The 19769-nt window shown below is 32.0% G+C and overlaps 1 protein-coding gene across 1 annotated transcript in view; it reads left to right on the top strand.

Moving 5' to 3' along the window:
• The window catches only part of LOC148272891 (uncharacterized), a 49204-nt gene extending 33204 nt beyond the window's left edge, over nucleotides 1–16000 (top strand). The window contains exons 5-8 of the mRNA XM_088239437.1: nucleotides 3726–3859; nucleotides 12271–12465; nucleotides 14216–14423; nucleotides 15705–16000. Of these exons, the coding sequence (XP_088095563.1) occupies nucleotides 3726–3859; nucleotides 12271–12465; nucleotides 14216–14423; nucleotides 15705–15775 (608 nt within the window). The 3' untranslated portion in view covers nucleotides 15776–16000. The remainder of the gene's footprint in view (nucleotides 1–3725; nucleotides 3860–12270; nucleotides 12466–14215; nucleotides 14424–15704) is intronic.
• Nucleotides 16001–19769: the final 3769 nt, after the last annotated feature.

Below are 19769 nucleotides of genomic sequence, written 5' to 3'. Positions count from 1 at the left end.
AATACTAAATTGAAATCAATCCGGCGAATTTATAGTGTAAAACATTAGTAAGATATGAAATATTTTCTTACCTTGACAAAGGAACTGTTGGGTTCCAAAACACACAAAATAGACAATTTTATTATTAAATAAAATCATTTTTTCCTAAACAAAAATATATCCATATGTTTTTTTCCTTCTATTTGCTTTGTATAAACACAATGTAGATAAAAGGTTTCTTATTTCGATGATTTCGTGTGCTTTGTTTACAGACGTGTGTTTACATTCATTTATGTTTACCCGACAAATAATTATAACACATAAAAATATCATATTTTTTGTGACAAAACTCCTCTGGGGGTAGTTTATCTTTTCCAACTTTTACCTCGTTTAAATCCATTTCTTTCCACTATACAGTTATATTTACATTCCATATTTAGAATACTGTATCTAATATTTTAGTAAGCAGTGTTTAAAAAAATATTTTCTTATATAAAGTAATCGAACCGGGTTGTGGTCATATTGTGATAGTTCACCGACTCACGAATCAGGGATAGGAAGTTCGCATCCCGCACTATAACAACTAAATTCCTATTTTTAATACTAAACTATTTACAACTCTTTGAAAATGGCCCTCGAAATTGACATAATAATAAGATACATTGAAAAAACGCAAATGTTTTATTTTTTACAATCCTTAATTAACAGTTTAACGCGGATCAAAAAATTTTTTTCATAGAAAGGGTTATAATGTTTAGTTGAATTTCAGATAAGTTGTGGTTCTTTGATAATGTCAGGGATGAATCAGAAGTCCGAGGTTCGAACCTCACTCTACCACATGTTTCCAGTTTTTTTAATCGGTTTTTAACAACAAGAGGAAATGAAAAGGAAAAACAAAATGGAAAATATTTGGTTAAATCATTAGAACTCAAACATTTTTATTTTGCTCAACAGAAAATAATTTTCCTAAACTTTTAATTTTTTGTTATTTTTATTTTTTCTTCAGATTCTTTTTATCTTGTTTTGATTACATTTATAAGCACACACTATTTAAATATATTCAAGTAAATGGCTATTCTTCAATTTTAATAGTAGTATTTTTCTCTATTTTCCTATTTAAAAAAAAAAACATTTTATTTGGTTTTATTGAGTTTCTTCTTTTCAATCTTCTTAATGATATTTTTAATGTTTCAAAGCATCTAAAACAAAATAATATATGTTCATTGTTTTATATGTATACAGATTTATGCCTGTACTCTTTTGTTTGATTCTTAATTAAAATTAATGTCTGAGCACCCGTTATTTAATAGTTTATCGGGACAAAATATATATTTTTAATTCTTAGTGTTCTTTTTATAACGTATTAATATTGTGTGTATTTCATTGAATAAAGACTGTAAAAAAATATATTTTTCTAAATTTCGTTATTTATTAAATACATATTTAAATATATTATTTTTTATGATAACGTACGACTTTTATTATCGTAGCAACCCGGCGAATAATGATATCAATCTTACAAACCAATCTTAGCAAGATAAGCGATTACGTCACCTGTCTTAAATAATAATTTGAAAAATCCTTAAATCCTTATTGTAGGATGCGGTGTTCGTATCAGCAAGTGACAGCGATGCCTGATTGGTGAAATCTGGCATCCTTACCCGCTCATCACTGACTACCGCCGAGAGCGTTAAATGAAGTGTAACATGCCGGTGCGCATCACCGTTCCTACATTTATGTCTCCAATGGAATAGAAGAATCTTCAATGGGTGGAAGACAGGCAGGGGGTGAGAGAAGGGAGAAAGTTCTTCGCGAAAGAATATTATTGTCTACGTATCTACATTTGCCGCCTTAGATTCGCCTCAGATAATTTTTATTGCGGCCAGGCGGCAGGATACTAATACTTTTCCAAATCATTAAAAATGTATGAAACACTACAGTTCAAATAGATATTTGTAAGTTCAAAGAGTTATTCAAGAAAATAACACAGTTTTTTGCTACTGTTTTTGTGACTGCAATATGCACTCCATAAAAGCGTTTCGTCTAATTTTTTTAAACTTATTGTGAAAGGAGTAAAGTTAAATTCTATTTTATTTTGATCGCGGTTTGTGAAATTGAATATTTTAAACGTAAAAATTGCTTAAGGTATAAACGAAACAGTCGGGAAGTTCCTCGATCTCTTAAACGGTTTTTTATTATATGGAGGGAGTGCTGATAATTACGAATTAGTTTTGTTTGTGAAATAGAACCGGAACCCTGAACAAATGCTCTCGACTCAGGCAAAAATCCTGTAAAAATAAATCAAGTGGACTGGGGGGTCAAAGTCCAATGATCCATAAAACGCACACGTGCCAAATAATTGCCTGAAATATAGACCTACGACCCAAGAAGCAACTCAACATTTTCTACTGAATACAATACATTATATTCTGCCAGATCAACAGTAATTGACATAAGAACTCAAAATGTTAAAAATCTTAACACAATATCAAAATCCATGGACCCATGGAGATATGAAGAACAACGGAAATCGGCCTGTAAAAAAAGCGTTTTTTTTTTTTGAAAGAGTAAGGTAACTGATACTCTTAACTTCTAATGATTTGTGTTTCTTTAGGATCGCCTTCCGAAATTCATAAATTTTTGTATTTTTTAAATTATTTTATCAAAATTTATAATATTTTTATTCTGCTATTCCGCCGGTATCTTATTTTGATTTATTTAAATTCATTTTTTAAAAAATAATTAACAGAAATATAAAAAAACAACAATGTCAAACAGCAGCTGCCTACCTCGCTGTGTTTAAAAGTCTGTGTATTATATAATTAAAAAATTACAACAGGGATGGAAAAAACCTTAAATAAGGGAATATGGAAGTCAAGGCATTTACAGGGCTTATGACCTGTCATTGGCTGGTTTAAGTGGCCATTTTACACACTGTGTAACATTCACCAATTTGCCTATGTTTGAACATCCATATTTCTTCAATTCTTCCATCTGTTGATTTTAGTGAAGTCAAAGAGCTGAAACCTTTATTGTTGTGAAGATATTTATCTGACTGAATTATTTCACATACTAGGCAACGCATGAAAACAATTTTTCAATTTTTAAACTTCTTTTTGGGCCAGTTGGTTTCATCACAATATTTGAGTTTGTCCAAATGTTCATAGACAAAAGACTGGATTTCACCCCCTCGGGGGTCATTAAGATTAACAAATTACAACAGGGATGGAGAATACCTTAAATAAGGGAATATGGAAGTCAAGGGCTTATGACCTGTCATTGGCTGGTTTAAGTGGCAAGTTAAATTATTTTAATATGAATAGTATTATAAAGTGGAATCATGAATACTTTTATCTCAACTTTAACGATACTTCAGATGCTCACATTACTATTCTAGGGCCCCAATCACAATGGAAAGTTAACAAAGTTATCTTTAACTTTCTACTAAATAGTTTTTGATTTTATGCCATAAGTAGTTTTTTTTTTAAACAAAAATCCAAATACTTGTAAAAAAAATAAAAAATATATTAATCAGTAACAGGTTTTAAAGAAAAAACATAAAAACAAACCCATTTTTGTAGAGCAAATAATATTTTACTTTATGGATAATTTCCCGTATTTTTTTTAGCCCTGATGAACTAAAAATTAAATTAACGTGATTGAAATACTGAAATATTTATTTCGACTATGTTAATTTAATTAATGGTTTATTACAGCTAAAAAATATATAATCTGAAATATTGCAGAAGTACCCTCCGCGCCGCCCTCCCTGGTGTCGGAGCGTCCCCGCGTGGCCCCCGGAGACCTGCTGAGGGCGCGGTGCTCCGCCCCTCCCTCGCACCCCCCAGCTAATCTTACATGGATTCTCAACGGACATATCGTAAGTATGAAAATGCATTTATTATATATTATTATTCCATTTTCTTGGGAATATTTTGCAGTATTAAATAGGGACATATAATGGGGTCCCACTAAGGCAGTGAAAGTCTATTCGTACACCATACGTGATTCTATGATTTAATATTATTCAACCTCAAACGCTAAATTCCCGATTTATTATAATGTGTTCAACAAAATATTATTGCGTAAGTCGAACTTTAAAACTGTTATCGTTAACTAACAACCCACTAAAAAATAACATGCCTTTTAGACATCACCTTTATTAAGTAAATATTAACATTTTACATAATATTCTCAAATATTAAAATGTGTGAGATATAATCATTTTTAAAGATCATAATTTTTTATGAGAAGCATTGAGAATGGCTGTACAAGGAAAGGCGAAAGAGAGCCAAAATTTGAATAATTAGTATTAAGTCTAAAGTGCATAATATGTACACCATAGAATTCGAATGAAATGGTTGCTTACTGCAGTTTTGTTGTAAGTTTGCGTAAAATTAAATGAAAGATTCACTTACACTGTTCTGAGGTTTTAATAGATAATAGAGAAAGATTATACCAAAAATCATTAAATTAAGTACAACACCGAATGAATTAACCATGAATAGAATTTATATTAACTGAGTATTTGAAGGTATTAGAAATAGCAAAACGCAAAACGAACTGGAGTCAACGAGGGACGTGAAGAATCTGAAGGGCCTCGATCATGCCGATGTCATGCAGTTCCGGTCTGCGCCTTACACTTGGTGTTGCAAACGATTGAAATGCAGCGTGTCAGTGCGTGCCCATAAGACATTAGACAAGTTGTGCCCGTCATTATCTAAACACTTCTGCAAGAGATATCTGAAGCATCGCACGACTCTCCGGAGTATTTGGGGTATACAGAGAATTTTCATGCAGGTTGGCTCGGTCAGGTTTTTTAAGTTCCGTGGATGATGTTTATTAAGTTCGGTTTTGAAATAACCCCGAAAAAAAAAACGCAGATGGCCAAATCTGGCATATGGTGGCCAATAAATATTACCATAGCCCTCGAGGAAATCTACTTCTCGGGAAACTCTCACATGCCGCAAATCGATTATGCCGAAATCACGTTCTAATAACTCTTAGACAATAAGAATATTTCTTCTCAAAGAGCGGTCGGAAAGTCGAGGGGCGGTAGCATGTTTGCGGGCAAAGCGTTTAAGCGACTGCAAAACTGAATGCCCGGCTGCGTCAATGTTCTCGGGTGTTCGGGCCGTTCGAGGTCTTACACTTCTTTTTCTGACGACAGATCTTGTTTCCCTGAAGTTTTTTTACCCTCAATGCAATCGATTTTCGGTCGAATTTGGAACCGAGTACGGAACGCGCGTTGGATAGCTATCATAGACTCGTTTTTTAGGATGTACGCTTCTACGGCAAAAGCGCGCTGTGCATTCGTCCACATCATGTTTGCAACTGACAGTACATACCGACATCATCCTAATCCTTCTACGACCAATCCTCGCATCACATAAGCCTTTCGGAACAAGGGATGTAGCAATACCGCACCCGGTAGTTGAAGTAATAAAAAAAGTAGTAAAGAACTATGTTATAGTCAAAGTAATAAAGAAAATAACCGTCATTGGTTGAAAAACATTATTCGTTATTCTACTCACGAATTTACTAACGCAAATTTATTATAAGTCAAGTTATGAATTTGAAAACCCCTCAATGTATTCAATTTAAACGAATGAGTGGACTCATTACCATTTCCCGTGTAGCTTTGATCTCTGCATTCGCATAATATTATCTCCACATTAATAGATTATTTTATATTTTACAAACAGAAAAAGGCCCACATACATCGTACTCGTACTTTTATAATTTTCAGCAATTCGTATTTTTTCCGATTTAATAATTTAGCTAGTTATTTTATTACAATTATTTTTATTAAATTCTATGTAATATGCACCACTTTACTCACATTTCTAAAACCCTTCATTACCCATTTTTCGTACCTTTAGTATATGGGTAAGATTCTACCTCTCACCCACGTGATAAAGGTTTCAGCTCTTTTACTTCACAAAAGTCAACAGATGGAAGAGTTGAGGAAATGTGGATGTTCAAACATGGGCAGAATGGTGAATGTTACACAGTTTGTAAAGTGGCCACTTAAACCAGCCAATAACAGGTCATAGGCCCTGTAAATGCCTAGACTTCCATATGACCTTCTCAAAAATGTTTTCCCTCTCTGTTGAAATAAATTTAAAGATTCTACCTGTTTGCGTTGAAATATCTAACAATCTGGACCAATTCCCGAACAGAAAAAAATCAGATCTTTTCTACGAAGATTTCGACGCACAACAATCTTATTAAAGACATACATTACATATTATATTCGAAGTAGCTACGCAAAATAAAATATAACATGAAGACATAAGACATAAGAAACAAACAACATACAATGTACATATCATTCAAAATTATCGCTCGTATTGTTGAGAAATTTAGAATAGTTGGTAAGTATATGATGGCACCAGCCCAGCTCAGACTTTCCCAATACCATCCGTAGTATGTTTATATTTCTGTATATCTACATGTATCCGTAATCTGTGGAAGGAGGAGACTTGTAAGTTGTTACTCCGAATATATATTATTTGTAGGTCCATTGGGAGAGCACTTGAAATGTATTTTCTACAATTGCAATTCGAGTGCACGTATTTTGCTTCAGTACGCTATAGCGTAAGTAAATACGAATTTCGTTTTGATACAATTCTGATGGGCTTGTCCATTAATTTAATAAATCTTTATAAATATAATTCTTCTGTACGTGTGATGTCACTGAACTCCTCCTAAACGGCTAGACTGATTTACGTGCGATTTTCAGCAAAATGTAGATTTTTGCGCTGCGCGTGTTCGTAGATATTCAAATTTTCATTCGAATCTGTAAAAAAAAGTTAGAAGCATAAATCTCTTTTTCATCGACCTACCAGGTTGCATTCAACGAGAATGCATATCCAAAAAAAAAAAAAATGTGTTTAAATAAAGTTTGTTTTTGAATGTTTACACATTCTCTTTTCATAGATCCCAATCAGAATATTCCTATAATTTCCTTATAATTTCTACTTATCTATTTCTTTTTACTGGAATTTCGGTAATACTAAAATAATATTAACTGTCATTCAATACATTTTTGAAAATTGCATTCATGAATAAAGTGCACCCTTATTGGTGAAAAGAGCCGAGTTTGACATTTTAAAAAATAATTCTATATTTGAAAATGTTTTTTTTAGTTTTGAAATTCAATCATGAACAAGTACCTGGTACCGGCTTATTAATGAAAAGCCTTTTTCCAAGGTAATAGCAGGCAAGCCAACGATCTGGCAGGACAACGTCTGTCGAGTCCGCTAGTAAATTTATATATTTGTATCAATAAACTGTCATAGTTGCAATCTATAACTTACAGATAGGGATTGAAACATTCCTTAATCAAAAATAAACTTTGAACAATGTTAGCAAATTGCAACAGAGATAGAGAACATTTTAGAGAAGGGAATATAGAAGTCTAGGCATTTACAGGGCTTGTGACTTGTAATTGGCTGGTTTAAGTGGCTACTTTACACACTGTGTAACATTCCTTTTTTGCGATATTTCGTGAATTTTTTATTTACATCAATGCCGACTTTCGTGGGGAGTGGTAGTAGTTTCTGGATTTGATGCCCGGTGAGATTATAATATTTAAAAACATTTTTTTTTTCAAAAACTTTTTGCGACATATTCACTGCTGTTATTAACCCAAATTGCCTTTTGTGATGCAAAAATACAAAATACATATTTAAATAAGTATTTGAGTCGTGCATTATTTTGAACAGAAATCAGATCCAAATTATGTAATAGATTATATATGTTATTATTATTTTGGCAGTACTATATTTTAGATGTTGTTATTCATTATTTTAATATTAAATATTTTTAATTCACAAATAATCGCATATAGTTTATTATAATAAAGAAGTTAAGTGTTTTTTTTACATTTTTCTTTTGTCAATAGATTATCAAACTAAGGCAAAAAATAGTGTGTATGTGATGTCACGAGTCATCATCGATAAGTTGTGTTGACCAAATACACTAAACGTTGAAAAAAAACACTTCCCGGAACCCGAAAACCTATCACAATACATAAACAACTCTAAAATTGATTGGTTATTTTCAAAGTAGATCAATCTTATTAAAACCGTTTTTGTGATTTCTCCCAATTAAATGCTTTCGTGTATTTATATTCAATTTCCCGTAGTACTAAATATTCTTATTGAAGTGGTATATCATTTTTTGTGGAAAAAATAAGGAAAACACACAATCCTTCATAAATTTGATTAATCGTGAGTTTTTTTAATTAACGAAATAAAAAATTTGCACCCAGGTAAACGCGTTTTTTATTCCCCTGTAATAGAAAATTCAGAATCGTTCGTTTTTTTAATAGATTATATTACAAATGAATAACAATAAAATAACAACTCCACTTGAATGGAATTGAGACGACACTATTACGAGTTTCCTTGTGTCGCCATTACAAAGTTGTACATAAGATACTATTCGTGAATCTTGACTGTAAAAGGCTTCCTTTACTTTCGTTGGGAACTTCATTATGGACATAAATTATGTCTTTCATTCTAAGAAATGTATTCTATTATTGCAAAACTTTAACTATCTACTTGTAGTCAAATTATTATCTCGATCATATTATTTGCAAGGTTCTCATATTATTTGTACAAACCGTGAATAATAAAACACGACGTAAAACGAAGAGACCCAAAATCTTATTACATTTGTGATCTTTCTGTTATTATATTAAAATTAAAAATATGATCATGTTTGATATTGTGAGCATTGTTAAGATTGTGAATGAACATTATATAAATAGAAATAATTTTAGTACACTGTATTATGTTTCACAGAATTATTTATGACTCGAGTGGAGAAAGAAAACGAGTATTTCGTCGAAATCCTTTTTTTAATCTGTTTTAGAATTATAAGACTAATTTTGGTTTCCATGCGCTTCTGCCCGGAATGATTAAATAAATGAAAATCAAGATCTTAATTATTTTGATTGTAAATTGAATTTTTTTACAAAAAAACTGAAAAAATATTCTCAATAAATTAACTGAATGTGTGTAGAACTAACCTGGATTCCATAATGCCTGTCTAATGTATTAACTTGTCTTTTCTTTTCTTTGTTGTATTGCTTTTTTTTCGTTATATGATTTGTTTAAATTGTACATTGTCCGTTAATTTGACAAATAAAGTAAAATAAAAATACAATTTACATTAATTTAATCATTAATGTTAGTAAATATAAGTATTTAACCACTTACCGACTTTTTATCCGTCTCTTCGTCGGGACACTCATTTGACGAACATGCTAATACTAAAATACACGTTAACCTTAATCATCCCCATAGTATACATAGTATTTATGAAAAAATACATAAATTACATGTGGAGTTAAAAGGGATGAATGATGAATGTTGTTTGAATTTTATTTGCCAAATCTATTCTTTTCTCCATTAGAATCTCAAGAGATACTGCAAAGTGATTTCATTTTTTTTAATTGGGCTCATGACTATGGTCTTATTATAAATGCAAAAGAGACTAATGACTAAACGCTTGTATTTATAATCTCCATATGCTAAAAAATATGTTTTGCCTAATATCGTTGCTCATTGCCCAAATTGCTTACATGATCTCTAACCCGTGTAATTGTGAACTCATAGAATTTGTAGATGAGTACAAGTATTTCAGTATTTTTATAGATCATAATTTTAGATGGGATCGTCATATATTTAAAGTTTGTGATCGATTGCGGACTCCTTTGAGCACTTTGTATAAGTTATCTTTTATTTTGCCTAATATTACTCTAAAATTGTTTTTTTTTCTTTAGAAGAATCAATAATAAGGTATGGTATAAAGTCGTGGGGACATTCGACTAAAACTAATACTTTAATGATCCAGGGTCTACAGTTCTCTTTAGTTGAAAAAATTGTATCAGCAGAGATTTACAAACAAAGAAGTGATAATATTCTCCTGTACAAAACACTTAAAATTCTTCCTGTTCGGAGATTACTGGGGCTTTGCATCATTTTAGAACAATTTAATAGCAATACATTCAAAATTCCTCTCGAACATAACCATAATACACGCCTCACATAAAATGATGGTTTGGTAGTACCAATGTATGCAATAAGTATGGTAATAGAACTCTCAAATATTTAGTTCCTAGCATTTTTAATTTATTGCTGAAAGAACTTAAATTTAACACAATGTAACAAGAGCAAAATAAGAGAGTGGCTACTTAATCAAAAGTTTATATATGAATAGCAGCTTATGACATGTGTAAATATTTCAATTTTTCGTATATTTTCTTGTATTTAAAAAAAAATAAGAAAAAAAATAATTATATCAATTTGTTTATACATGTATGTTCTGATCTTTTCTGCTGTTAATCATACATATATGTTAATTCATTGTTAATCATACATATATGATAATATTATATAAGTTAGTATAAATATAATCTCCACCAACAAGCTACAGAAAGTGTCTTGGTGGGATTTTAGTTTTAGTAAAAATATTAAAATTGAAATGTTAAAATTGTAAAAATGTATAATTATATTAATAAAAAATAAAATAATGATATTAATAGTCTGAGTATGATTAATTCTGTCTGTCATATGGGCCCGTTTCACACGTATCGCGCTTATCCACTCGGTCCGGTAAAATTAGGGTAGATGGATATTATTATTATTTTATTCTTTGGTTTTATTTATGTAATTTCTAATCGCAGGGAAAAAAAACAGAAATCGAGTAGAGATTAGTCGGCCTCACGGTGTACTGTTTCGTGTATGATAATGATGACAAATGCCGATTGATAAATGAAATAATTTGAAATATTATTATTAATCAGTCCACCTTACTGTTCTTTAATCTTGCCCGCTGATTTTTACTGTGGCGTGGTGATCGGTCAAACTCGTGCATGGGAATTTCAGCCTTATTTTCAATGTAAATAGGAGTAATTTTGGTTTAAAGAAATTTGATGCTCAAATCAATGAACTGAAAGGAACGGTAACATGCAAAAATAGACTGCCTGCCTAATCCAATTAGTATAGTGTCGTATTTATGTAATTTCTAATCGCAGGGAAAAAAAACAGAAATCGAGTAGAGATTAGTCGGCCTCATGGTGTACTGTTTTGTGTATTTACCTGCCGATTGACAAATGATTATTTTTTTTAAATATATTAAACCCTATTGTTATTTTATCTTGCCCGGTGATTTTTATTGCAGCGTGGTGACCGGCCAAACTCATGCATAGAAATTTCAGCATTATTTTCAAAGTTAATAAGAATATTTTTTGCTTGTAGAAATTTTGATGTTTAAATCAATGATCTGAAAGGAACGGTAATATACAAAAAGACACTGCCTGACTAATTCGCTTTGTATAGCGCCGTCTTTGTCATTCATACAATTATTCCACACTGGACGCGTGCGACCGAGACGACGTTCTACAATATCGACAGTATCTTTCGTTTCTTATGTAATTTAACAATTGTCGACAAGTAAACATGCGGAACGCACTGTCAAATATTTTTAGGTTATATTTATGCACCAAAAATATAGGTTAAAATTAAATTTTACACTATTCAATTGGGTTGTAAATATTATGAAAGGAAAAAATCCATATACGCGCTGTGATTGCCCGCTTACTCTGTGTTAGTTTGTTTTTGACCTGAAAATATAGTGTTTGTATACTTCAATGACAACACGGAGAGTTCCGGTTTAGATTTTCAGTGAGATCACAATAAATTATATAAATTTTTACGTTTATCGTTATTTTAAGGTCATTATTTTAATACTGCTCCGTGGGTCCGTGATACTAGCCACAGGACCACAACCCGGTTCATTATAACATATTACAACAGAGATGAAGAACATTTTAGTGAAGGTTTATGACCTGTTATTGGCTGGTTTAAGTGGCCACTTTACACACTGTGTTCTTCATCTCTGTTGTTATATGTTTATATTAACAGCTCTCCAGGGAGTTGAATCCAGTCCTTGTCTACAAAATTTTAGATAAACTCAAAATATTGTTGCTTACTTTAAATTTTTTTAAAAAAGAGAGACTACGCGACGTTCAATCCTTCCGTAAAACGTTCATTCGACGAACAGCCTAACCATTCAGGTGAATGCCGACATTTAATAAACAGCCTAGCTGCTCTGTTGAGTGGCTGATTTAACTATTCGGCGGCGACATAACATATATCAACTAGATAGGAAATTAATGTAGATATCTTAGAATATCACTGATTTTTACTCAGCGTTTAACATTTAACATTGATTGAGCTGAATCTTTAAATTTATTGATTGGCTTATTCTTTTCAGATAAACGGGACAACCCTGGAACATTTTCCGGACGAAAATGACGTGGAAAAAGGCATTACAAAACCTTCCAACGCGATGCACAATTTCGCTAACAACACTCATGAACACGCTCAAGGGCCGAAGGTTGGGAAGAGTAGCGGTGTTAGTGCAAACAAGAGTGAAGCGGGAAAAGGATGGATTCTTGACAGGCAGAAGGTAATAATATAAATCATTTTAATTTTAATAAACTATACTAAATATATTATTAATATTCAAAGCATTAACTTTGTGGTCCAACATTTTAATATTATGTTAATAAAATTTGTATAAAACCACTCACCGACTTATCTGTCTACCGGTTTCGGATGTCTACCAATTAAATTGCAATTCTTGTTCTTCAGTCTACATTGGAAGAACGTCAAGAAATTTCGATACTCGTGTTAAAGAACACATGAGATGTCTTAGTAATAATAACTTCTCAGAATTCGCCAACCACATTATAGACTCAAATCATGAATTTAATAAAGATACCGGTGTTCAAGTTTTACACATAAATAATAATGGACTGAAAGTAAATAATATGGAGATTTTTTACATAAAGAAGGCTTTGAAAAATAATATCCCATTAATCAATAATCAAGTAACTTTCCAATATAGTCCATTATTCGATATTTCATTGTAATGGTCACCCTACCCTCCCCCTCCCTTTTTCCTCCTTTTCCGATTGTTAATCCTTTTGAAATATTAGCTTCATAAGTCATTAACCCTCGGTGGTGGCGTAGTGAAGCATGTGTCTAACCTGCATGTCGATTTTATATTTTCGCAAATCTACTATGGTGAAGGTGTGTAGTGGTATTTGCATGTTGGTGTAGTGTTGTTGTCCTGACGAAGAGACGGGTTACGTCTCGAAACCGGTAGACAGATAAGTCGGCGAGTGGTTTTATACAAATTTTATTAACATAATATTATACTAAATATTTTTAAATAATCACTTACCGACCTATCTATGTCTACCGGTTTCAAGACGTACCAGTTTCTTCGTCCGGACACTAATAACTTTAACATGCAAAACAAACTATACAGCTTAATCATAAAAGTTGCACAAAAATATAAAACGAAAGCTGATAGGACACGTGCTATTAGAAGCTAACTCCAACGGGCACCGATTGTGATTATACCAGCGGACACAACTGTTGAAATAAATGTCGAATAGTCTTTTCGATTTAATAGAGACCTTCTCAGATAAAAATCCCTAAAAGGGTAATCAAGTGAGAGTAAATCCGCCTCTTAGTGCAGTGGTTCGCTGGTTTGCCTACCATGATCCTGGGTTCGGTACCTTGCAACGTGGACGTAAAATATTGGTTTTAAGGGTCACCCACACTGCAATGTTTCATTGTTTCTAGACTGGCACTAGAAACAAAAAAAAAAATTTTTAGTTTATCCAAATTTTTGTAGACAAATACTGGATTTCGCTTTCTAGAGAGTTATAAGAATAACATATTACAACAGAAATGGATAAGATTTTAACAAAAATAAACAGAAAGAAAAAATGAGTAAATGCGGATTTTTTTAAGGCTTTACCCGCTAAGCCTCTATTTAAAGGCTTGCCAGCAGGTGGGAAAGAGGGGATATGGAAGGAGGTAATGAAAAATACACCACAACACCCAAACCAATTGAGAAGAAAATCTTGTGTTTTTTCAAAAAGATTTTTTCAGCAAGATTTTTTCTCGCAACTGGCGGGAATCGAACCCGCGACCAGTTTCACAGTTGGCCGTCTTACCAACTGCGCCCTGATGTTAAAACATAGGCGAAACAGTGAGCAAAGTGGCTCTTAAACTTGCCAATGACTGCTCATAAGCCCTTTTAATGCCTAGACTTCCACATTCCCTTATCTTAAATATGTTCCATTTTTAGTACGAGGACGGTGAATATAACCAATACGTTATCCCGCTTTTCCTTTCGCTAGAGTTTTTCCGCCGAGACGGGCAAGACGAGAAGCGTTGCCACGCTGGTGGTGGCGGTGCAGGCCGGCCTGCTGCGCCAGGGAGCCCTGCGCCTCGCGTGCCGGGCGAGCCTCTTTGGCCTCTACAGCGCGCAGGCCGAGCTGTACCTCGCGCCGGAGCGCCCTCAGGTGGCCCCCGTGTTGGTCCTCGCCACGGGGCACACGAACAGCCGTACGTATTTCCTTTATAGCCTCACATTTTTTTTCCTTCAAGCCACTATGACAACTCATTTCTTGGCAACGTATCCTAGACACATATTATCTCAGTTTCGTTTCTTCGTGATAGGTAAAACGAGTAGTAGATGAGTGAAACAGAATTTAGCTAACACTGCTTTACGGTATACTTTTTTTCATTACAGATAAAACGAGTACTTCATGAATAAAACATAATTTAGTTGACCCTACTTTACAATAACACAATATCTAAAGATTCATAAGCAAAAACTTTTATGGTTTTAAAACCATTGCCGTACTGTTTTTTTTACATATGATTAATTACAGTTTTTTTTTAAATCTGCATTTGAATATTTTATTCGTATCTCAAAACGTGACTTTGGCAAATAACTGCCTTCTCGTTTATGAATTATAGAATTTCACATCCTCTTAGCCACTAACTGTTTATCAAATTAATGAAACAAATAAGTATCCAAAAACAAAGTGTTGTAATAAATTGTAACATGAATAACCACAGAGTTAGTGCTTAGTCGTAGTAATATTAGTTTATAGATGTATTTATTATTAGATATAATATATAAGGAGAAAAATTTTTAAATAATATTTTATAATATAACGAGGAAGTTCAGTTTTCCTTTATTTTTAAACAGACTATCAAACTATGCTGGATTTTCTTTGTTTGTCGTATTACATCATGTTTCGTAATTTATAAAACCCCAATCGAATTTTTAAAATTACACCACCCGCGACGTCACGTGTTTAAGTCGGTAATTTCCTCTGACCCACCACCCACTAAATGTCAAAATACGCAAAATATCGAAAAACATGGCTGACCCGAAAACCGGAAATCGGAAATATATTTCCGATTTCCGGTTTCCGATTTCCGATATATCGCAACAAAATAACGCTATAATTGATTGGTTATTGTAATTGTTAACACTCGTTCGCATGAACTTTGATATTTCGAAGATTTTAATTTTTATTTTTCGATCATTTGCGAGAAACTTTGTCATTCAAATAAACGCTCTAATTTTTACCGTATTTAAGAAAACATTTTTAATGTGCAGTTTCTGGTAGTTTTTCTAACTTCCTCATTAAAGTCAATTTTAAAGCAAAAAGAGAGTTCTTATATCCTACTTATTCACTCAGATTTTCCGTGCGCATTAAAATACCCGCTTAGTGTGTAAAAATAGGAAAGTTCTATTTACAAATTAAAGTGTTAACATTTAAATATGTTATATGTTTTGTTTCATTAAGCTGTCATTTGTTTTTTTTTCAGGTGGATCATTTTTCGACACCAGATTTGGAGTCATATTTAATATCATAATTTCGTGGTTACTAATACGATAAATAGTTTAGATCAAACATTATAATTATTATCTATGAGATCTATCACAAGCCGGTAATTATAAGAAATATTTATTTGTTTTTTTTTTGTTGCTCGTATTTAAACCTTTTAATGCCCAATTTTTCTAATTCTAACTACTGGGAAAAATTGTGAGATAAAAGTTAGATTTTTTAGTTTTAATATCATATTTTAATTTATGTGGACAATGTAAGGATTAAAGCGTTAAAAATTTCAAGATAGTAAGGAAATTAAGAAATAACAAATATTTTTTTTTTTAAATTTATTTTGAACATCTTTTTATTTAATAATGAAAGTTGCACAAACAATTGTTTAAAATTTTATCGAAAAATTTTACCCCGGTGGCGAGTTTTTAAAATAAATTATAATGGCTAGTATATATGCAATATAATAAACTAGTCGCCGAGTGATAAACATGTTTGAAATCATTTTTATACACCGATTATCGGTATGTAGCAGACCGTCTACATTGAGCATTGTAGGGATAATCCGCTATTTAAAATTTCGGTGTATTTAACGGTATGAAATAAATATTTTTAATATTTCACATCATTAATGATGATAAATAAAATGAATTCCTTTTTTATGCTTTATCTAAGGGAAATTTCGATGATTCTACTTGCTATCTAGTATAATGAGGTAGTCAGCTTTGCTGACAATGTCATTCAATTTCCGTTTTCTAAAATTACGTTAAAAATACAAAATATTTAAGAAACATGTTTTATAAATAGTTCACCAAAAAATACATCAGACCAATTTTTTTTTTCTTTTATTGAGATATTTTAATGGGTGATATAAAAACATTTATACGCCAAAACCATATTGCTTTAATTAAAAATATCATAATCTGACTACAATATTACTTTTATTAAATCAACAATTTGTACATATATGACGTTAAAATATTCATATTTAAACATCAAACTGTTGATTTAACTGATATTCAGTAAAACTCTAACTATCCGGATTAATGAGTGCCAGACGATTTCACTTATCAACATTTCCAGCAAAGGTAATTGTTTTTACAAAAAACGTGCCACCAGCCAGCGCCCTTTTTTAGTTATTATTATGACATGTTCTTTATTTTTTATTTCCTGATAAGGATCCCGATATTTGGCGATTCGGATGACTGGAGTTCGGATAAATGGAGTTCTACTGCACATATAATATTGTTTAGGGTAATTTAATGATTTAAAAAATCGAGTCTGTGAGTGTTAAACTACCATGTAATATTATGTTAACTGTATGAACGTTTATATTAAGGATATTTATACTTTTACCAATCAAATTTGTAAAAATCATTTAAAATCATTCTTAATACCTTTATCATTATCCAAATGAACAAAAAAAAGTAATTATTCAGAATAGAATCAGATTTGGCCAAAGAACACTTCATTATAAAATAACTAAAATTTTTAATAAGATTCCAAATCAGATCTTAAAATAAAATGTTGACAAAACTTTTAAGAAAACAATAATTAAATGACTAATATGTAACAAGGCTTTATATTGATTATTTTTTTATGTTAACAGTCGTTTATTTAAATTTTTGTAAATAAATTTTGTGTAAAAAATACGTATGCTTTTAGATCTTAATGATGTTTATATTACTTTTTAAATTTATACGACTTCTCTGATAGTTTTCTTTGTTAAGGAAAAATAAGAAACCTGACAAGCCGGTTTCGCGGTTTAGTGGGTTTCATTATTTTTCCTTTTATATTTTCTGTTCATGTTTGCCTCCTTAATAATAACAAATAAATACAAAAATAAACTTTTATGGGGCCAAGAGGTCTCTTAGAGGCCCTAGGCAAGTTTAAATTGTTTGTTGATTAATTATTATTTCTCATATAACAATTTCTAAGATTTTTTTCACTGTAATTTTTTATTAAATTAAACTTCATAAAATAAACCGATAAATGGCATAATATAACGATAATTTGTACATTTTCTAAAATATTTGTAAATCATTCATATATTAAAATTGTACATAACTGTTTTTAGACAACTAAAAACAGTTATGTACAATTTTAATAAACAATAAACAAATTCAAACAATTTAAAGTTTAACGACTTTTGTCATTTTCAAATAGAGAAATATTACCTGGGTGTATTGATTAATATATAAATATGTGTATATGTTGTTTCAATAAATGGGTAGTTCAATAAAACTTGAGCCTTTTCTTTTTGCACCAACACTATATTTACAATACGAAAACACAAGTTTCACTTTAAAATAATAATGTTTTATTGCGAGCTTTATGTACATCTATAAAAGTAAAAATTAAGTCATGTTTTTGCTAATTTATTTTAGAACAACTGTTTTATTGTAGTAGTCAAAGTAGATGTAATGTATTTTTATTTATTTCTTGTAAAATAAAAAAAAAACGGTTTTATTTCATTAAATATGCTCTTAAAAACACCATACATAGATACAATAAAGTCCGCTTCCCACTTGTGCATATAGTATTATGGAGTACTACAACTAGGTAACTTCAAAATCAGCATTTTTGACTTACCCACTAAAAACTCACATTTGTATCTTCTTCCGTGAATGCTACAAATAGGCAAGTCGTGATTCATTCAAGACATAAAATATTAAGATAGTTTGAATCTAGGAGCTCAATCACAAATAACTTTCGACGTGATAACAAATTCTCTACGTTGTCTCATATCGTATCCGCGATCGCAATGCAACATCCGTAAACGCCTAATGGGCCTACCACACACTCGACGAGTGGCATGGGAAGTAGCGAGAAAGGGAGGCAGAGACGCAGTGTGGCAGCATTAATCGTCATGCCACACGTCATGTTCCTCGTCGTGCCTACCGCTCCCTATTTTGTCGGGTTTTGAGCGCCAGTCAAAGGACCGGCAATATCAGCGTGAGTGGTTAGCCACATAATCGCGCGGCCGCATTACGCATCGAGCGCTCACACAAGACGCACGCGTCATTTTCGAATGATGTATATTTCTTTGTATGACATTGATATAATTTTAAAAATGCATCGCGCGCACGCTGCCACAGTTTCATCGGCCATTGTATAGCAAAGACAAATGACAAGTGCGGAGCGTCGCGATTGATTGGGCGAGTAGAGCGGTGTGTGGGCAGAGAGGGCAACATCGGGTGAGAGGGCGGCAGCGCGAGGAGCAAAGTGTGGCGGGGCTATAATATTAAATGTCAGTATATTTACGTTTTGCGACGTATAATCCTGCTGCACAAAAAAATATTTTAATTTCACCGGTGTAAATATGGAAATTATTCCATAACTGCTAATTTTTTTTTTTTATCATTTATCATGCTATTTATTAGATTTAGTCAGCAGTTGACAAGCCAAATGTCAAGAAAAGCAGTCGCTAAAGTAATTGTAATTCAATTTTCTCTTTTTTGTATTAGATACTCCGTACTATTTTGCAAATGAAATATATTGTACAATGTCTTTATAGTAACGCTGATTTTTCGCCAGTAAACTATATTTATTTACGGGGAAAATAAAAAATAAACCGACACGAGCGTTAACTTAGAGATTACACACGCGTTGACTTATGACTGCGATAACTTAAGCATTATTGTTCATTGTGATTGCTCAAATACTTAGCATGTTTTTAAGCACGTCGATAGTTATTTGTGATTGAGCTACGGGACAGTTCTATCCGTAGCATCCGCGGAGGAAGATAACAAAATGAGTTTTTAATGGGTTACTCACAATTGCTGATTTTTAAGTTATAGGTAAATAATGTACTCGACGTGAGGCCACGCATACTAGTAAGATTCGTGTGTTGGTTATGTGTATGTACATTTCCGAAGGGTACAAGTGTGTATTCATTGAAAATGTGGGCCCAATTTAAACGCATCGTCTAAATCCACTCGGCACGGTAAATTAGGTCGGATTGACATTTATTATATTATTTAGAATTTATAACAAAAAAAAAATAATTCAAGGGCTACTCTTAAGTGAAAATCCAGCAAAAAGAAACCATTTG

The sequence above is a fragment of the Micrasema longulum genome, unplaced genomic scaffold (genome assembly GCF_059751315.1).
Source record: "Micrasema longulum isolate JH-2025_06_02 unplaced genomic scaffold, ASM5975131v1 h1tg002168l, whole genome shotgun sequence".
NCBI classification, from domain to species: domain Eukaryota; kingdom Metazoa; phylum Arthropoda; class Insecta; order Trichoptera; family Brachycentridae; genus Micrasema; species Micrasema longulum.
This window is presented reverse-complemented; position numbering and strand designations above follow the sequence as displayed.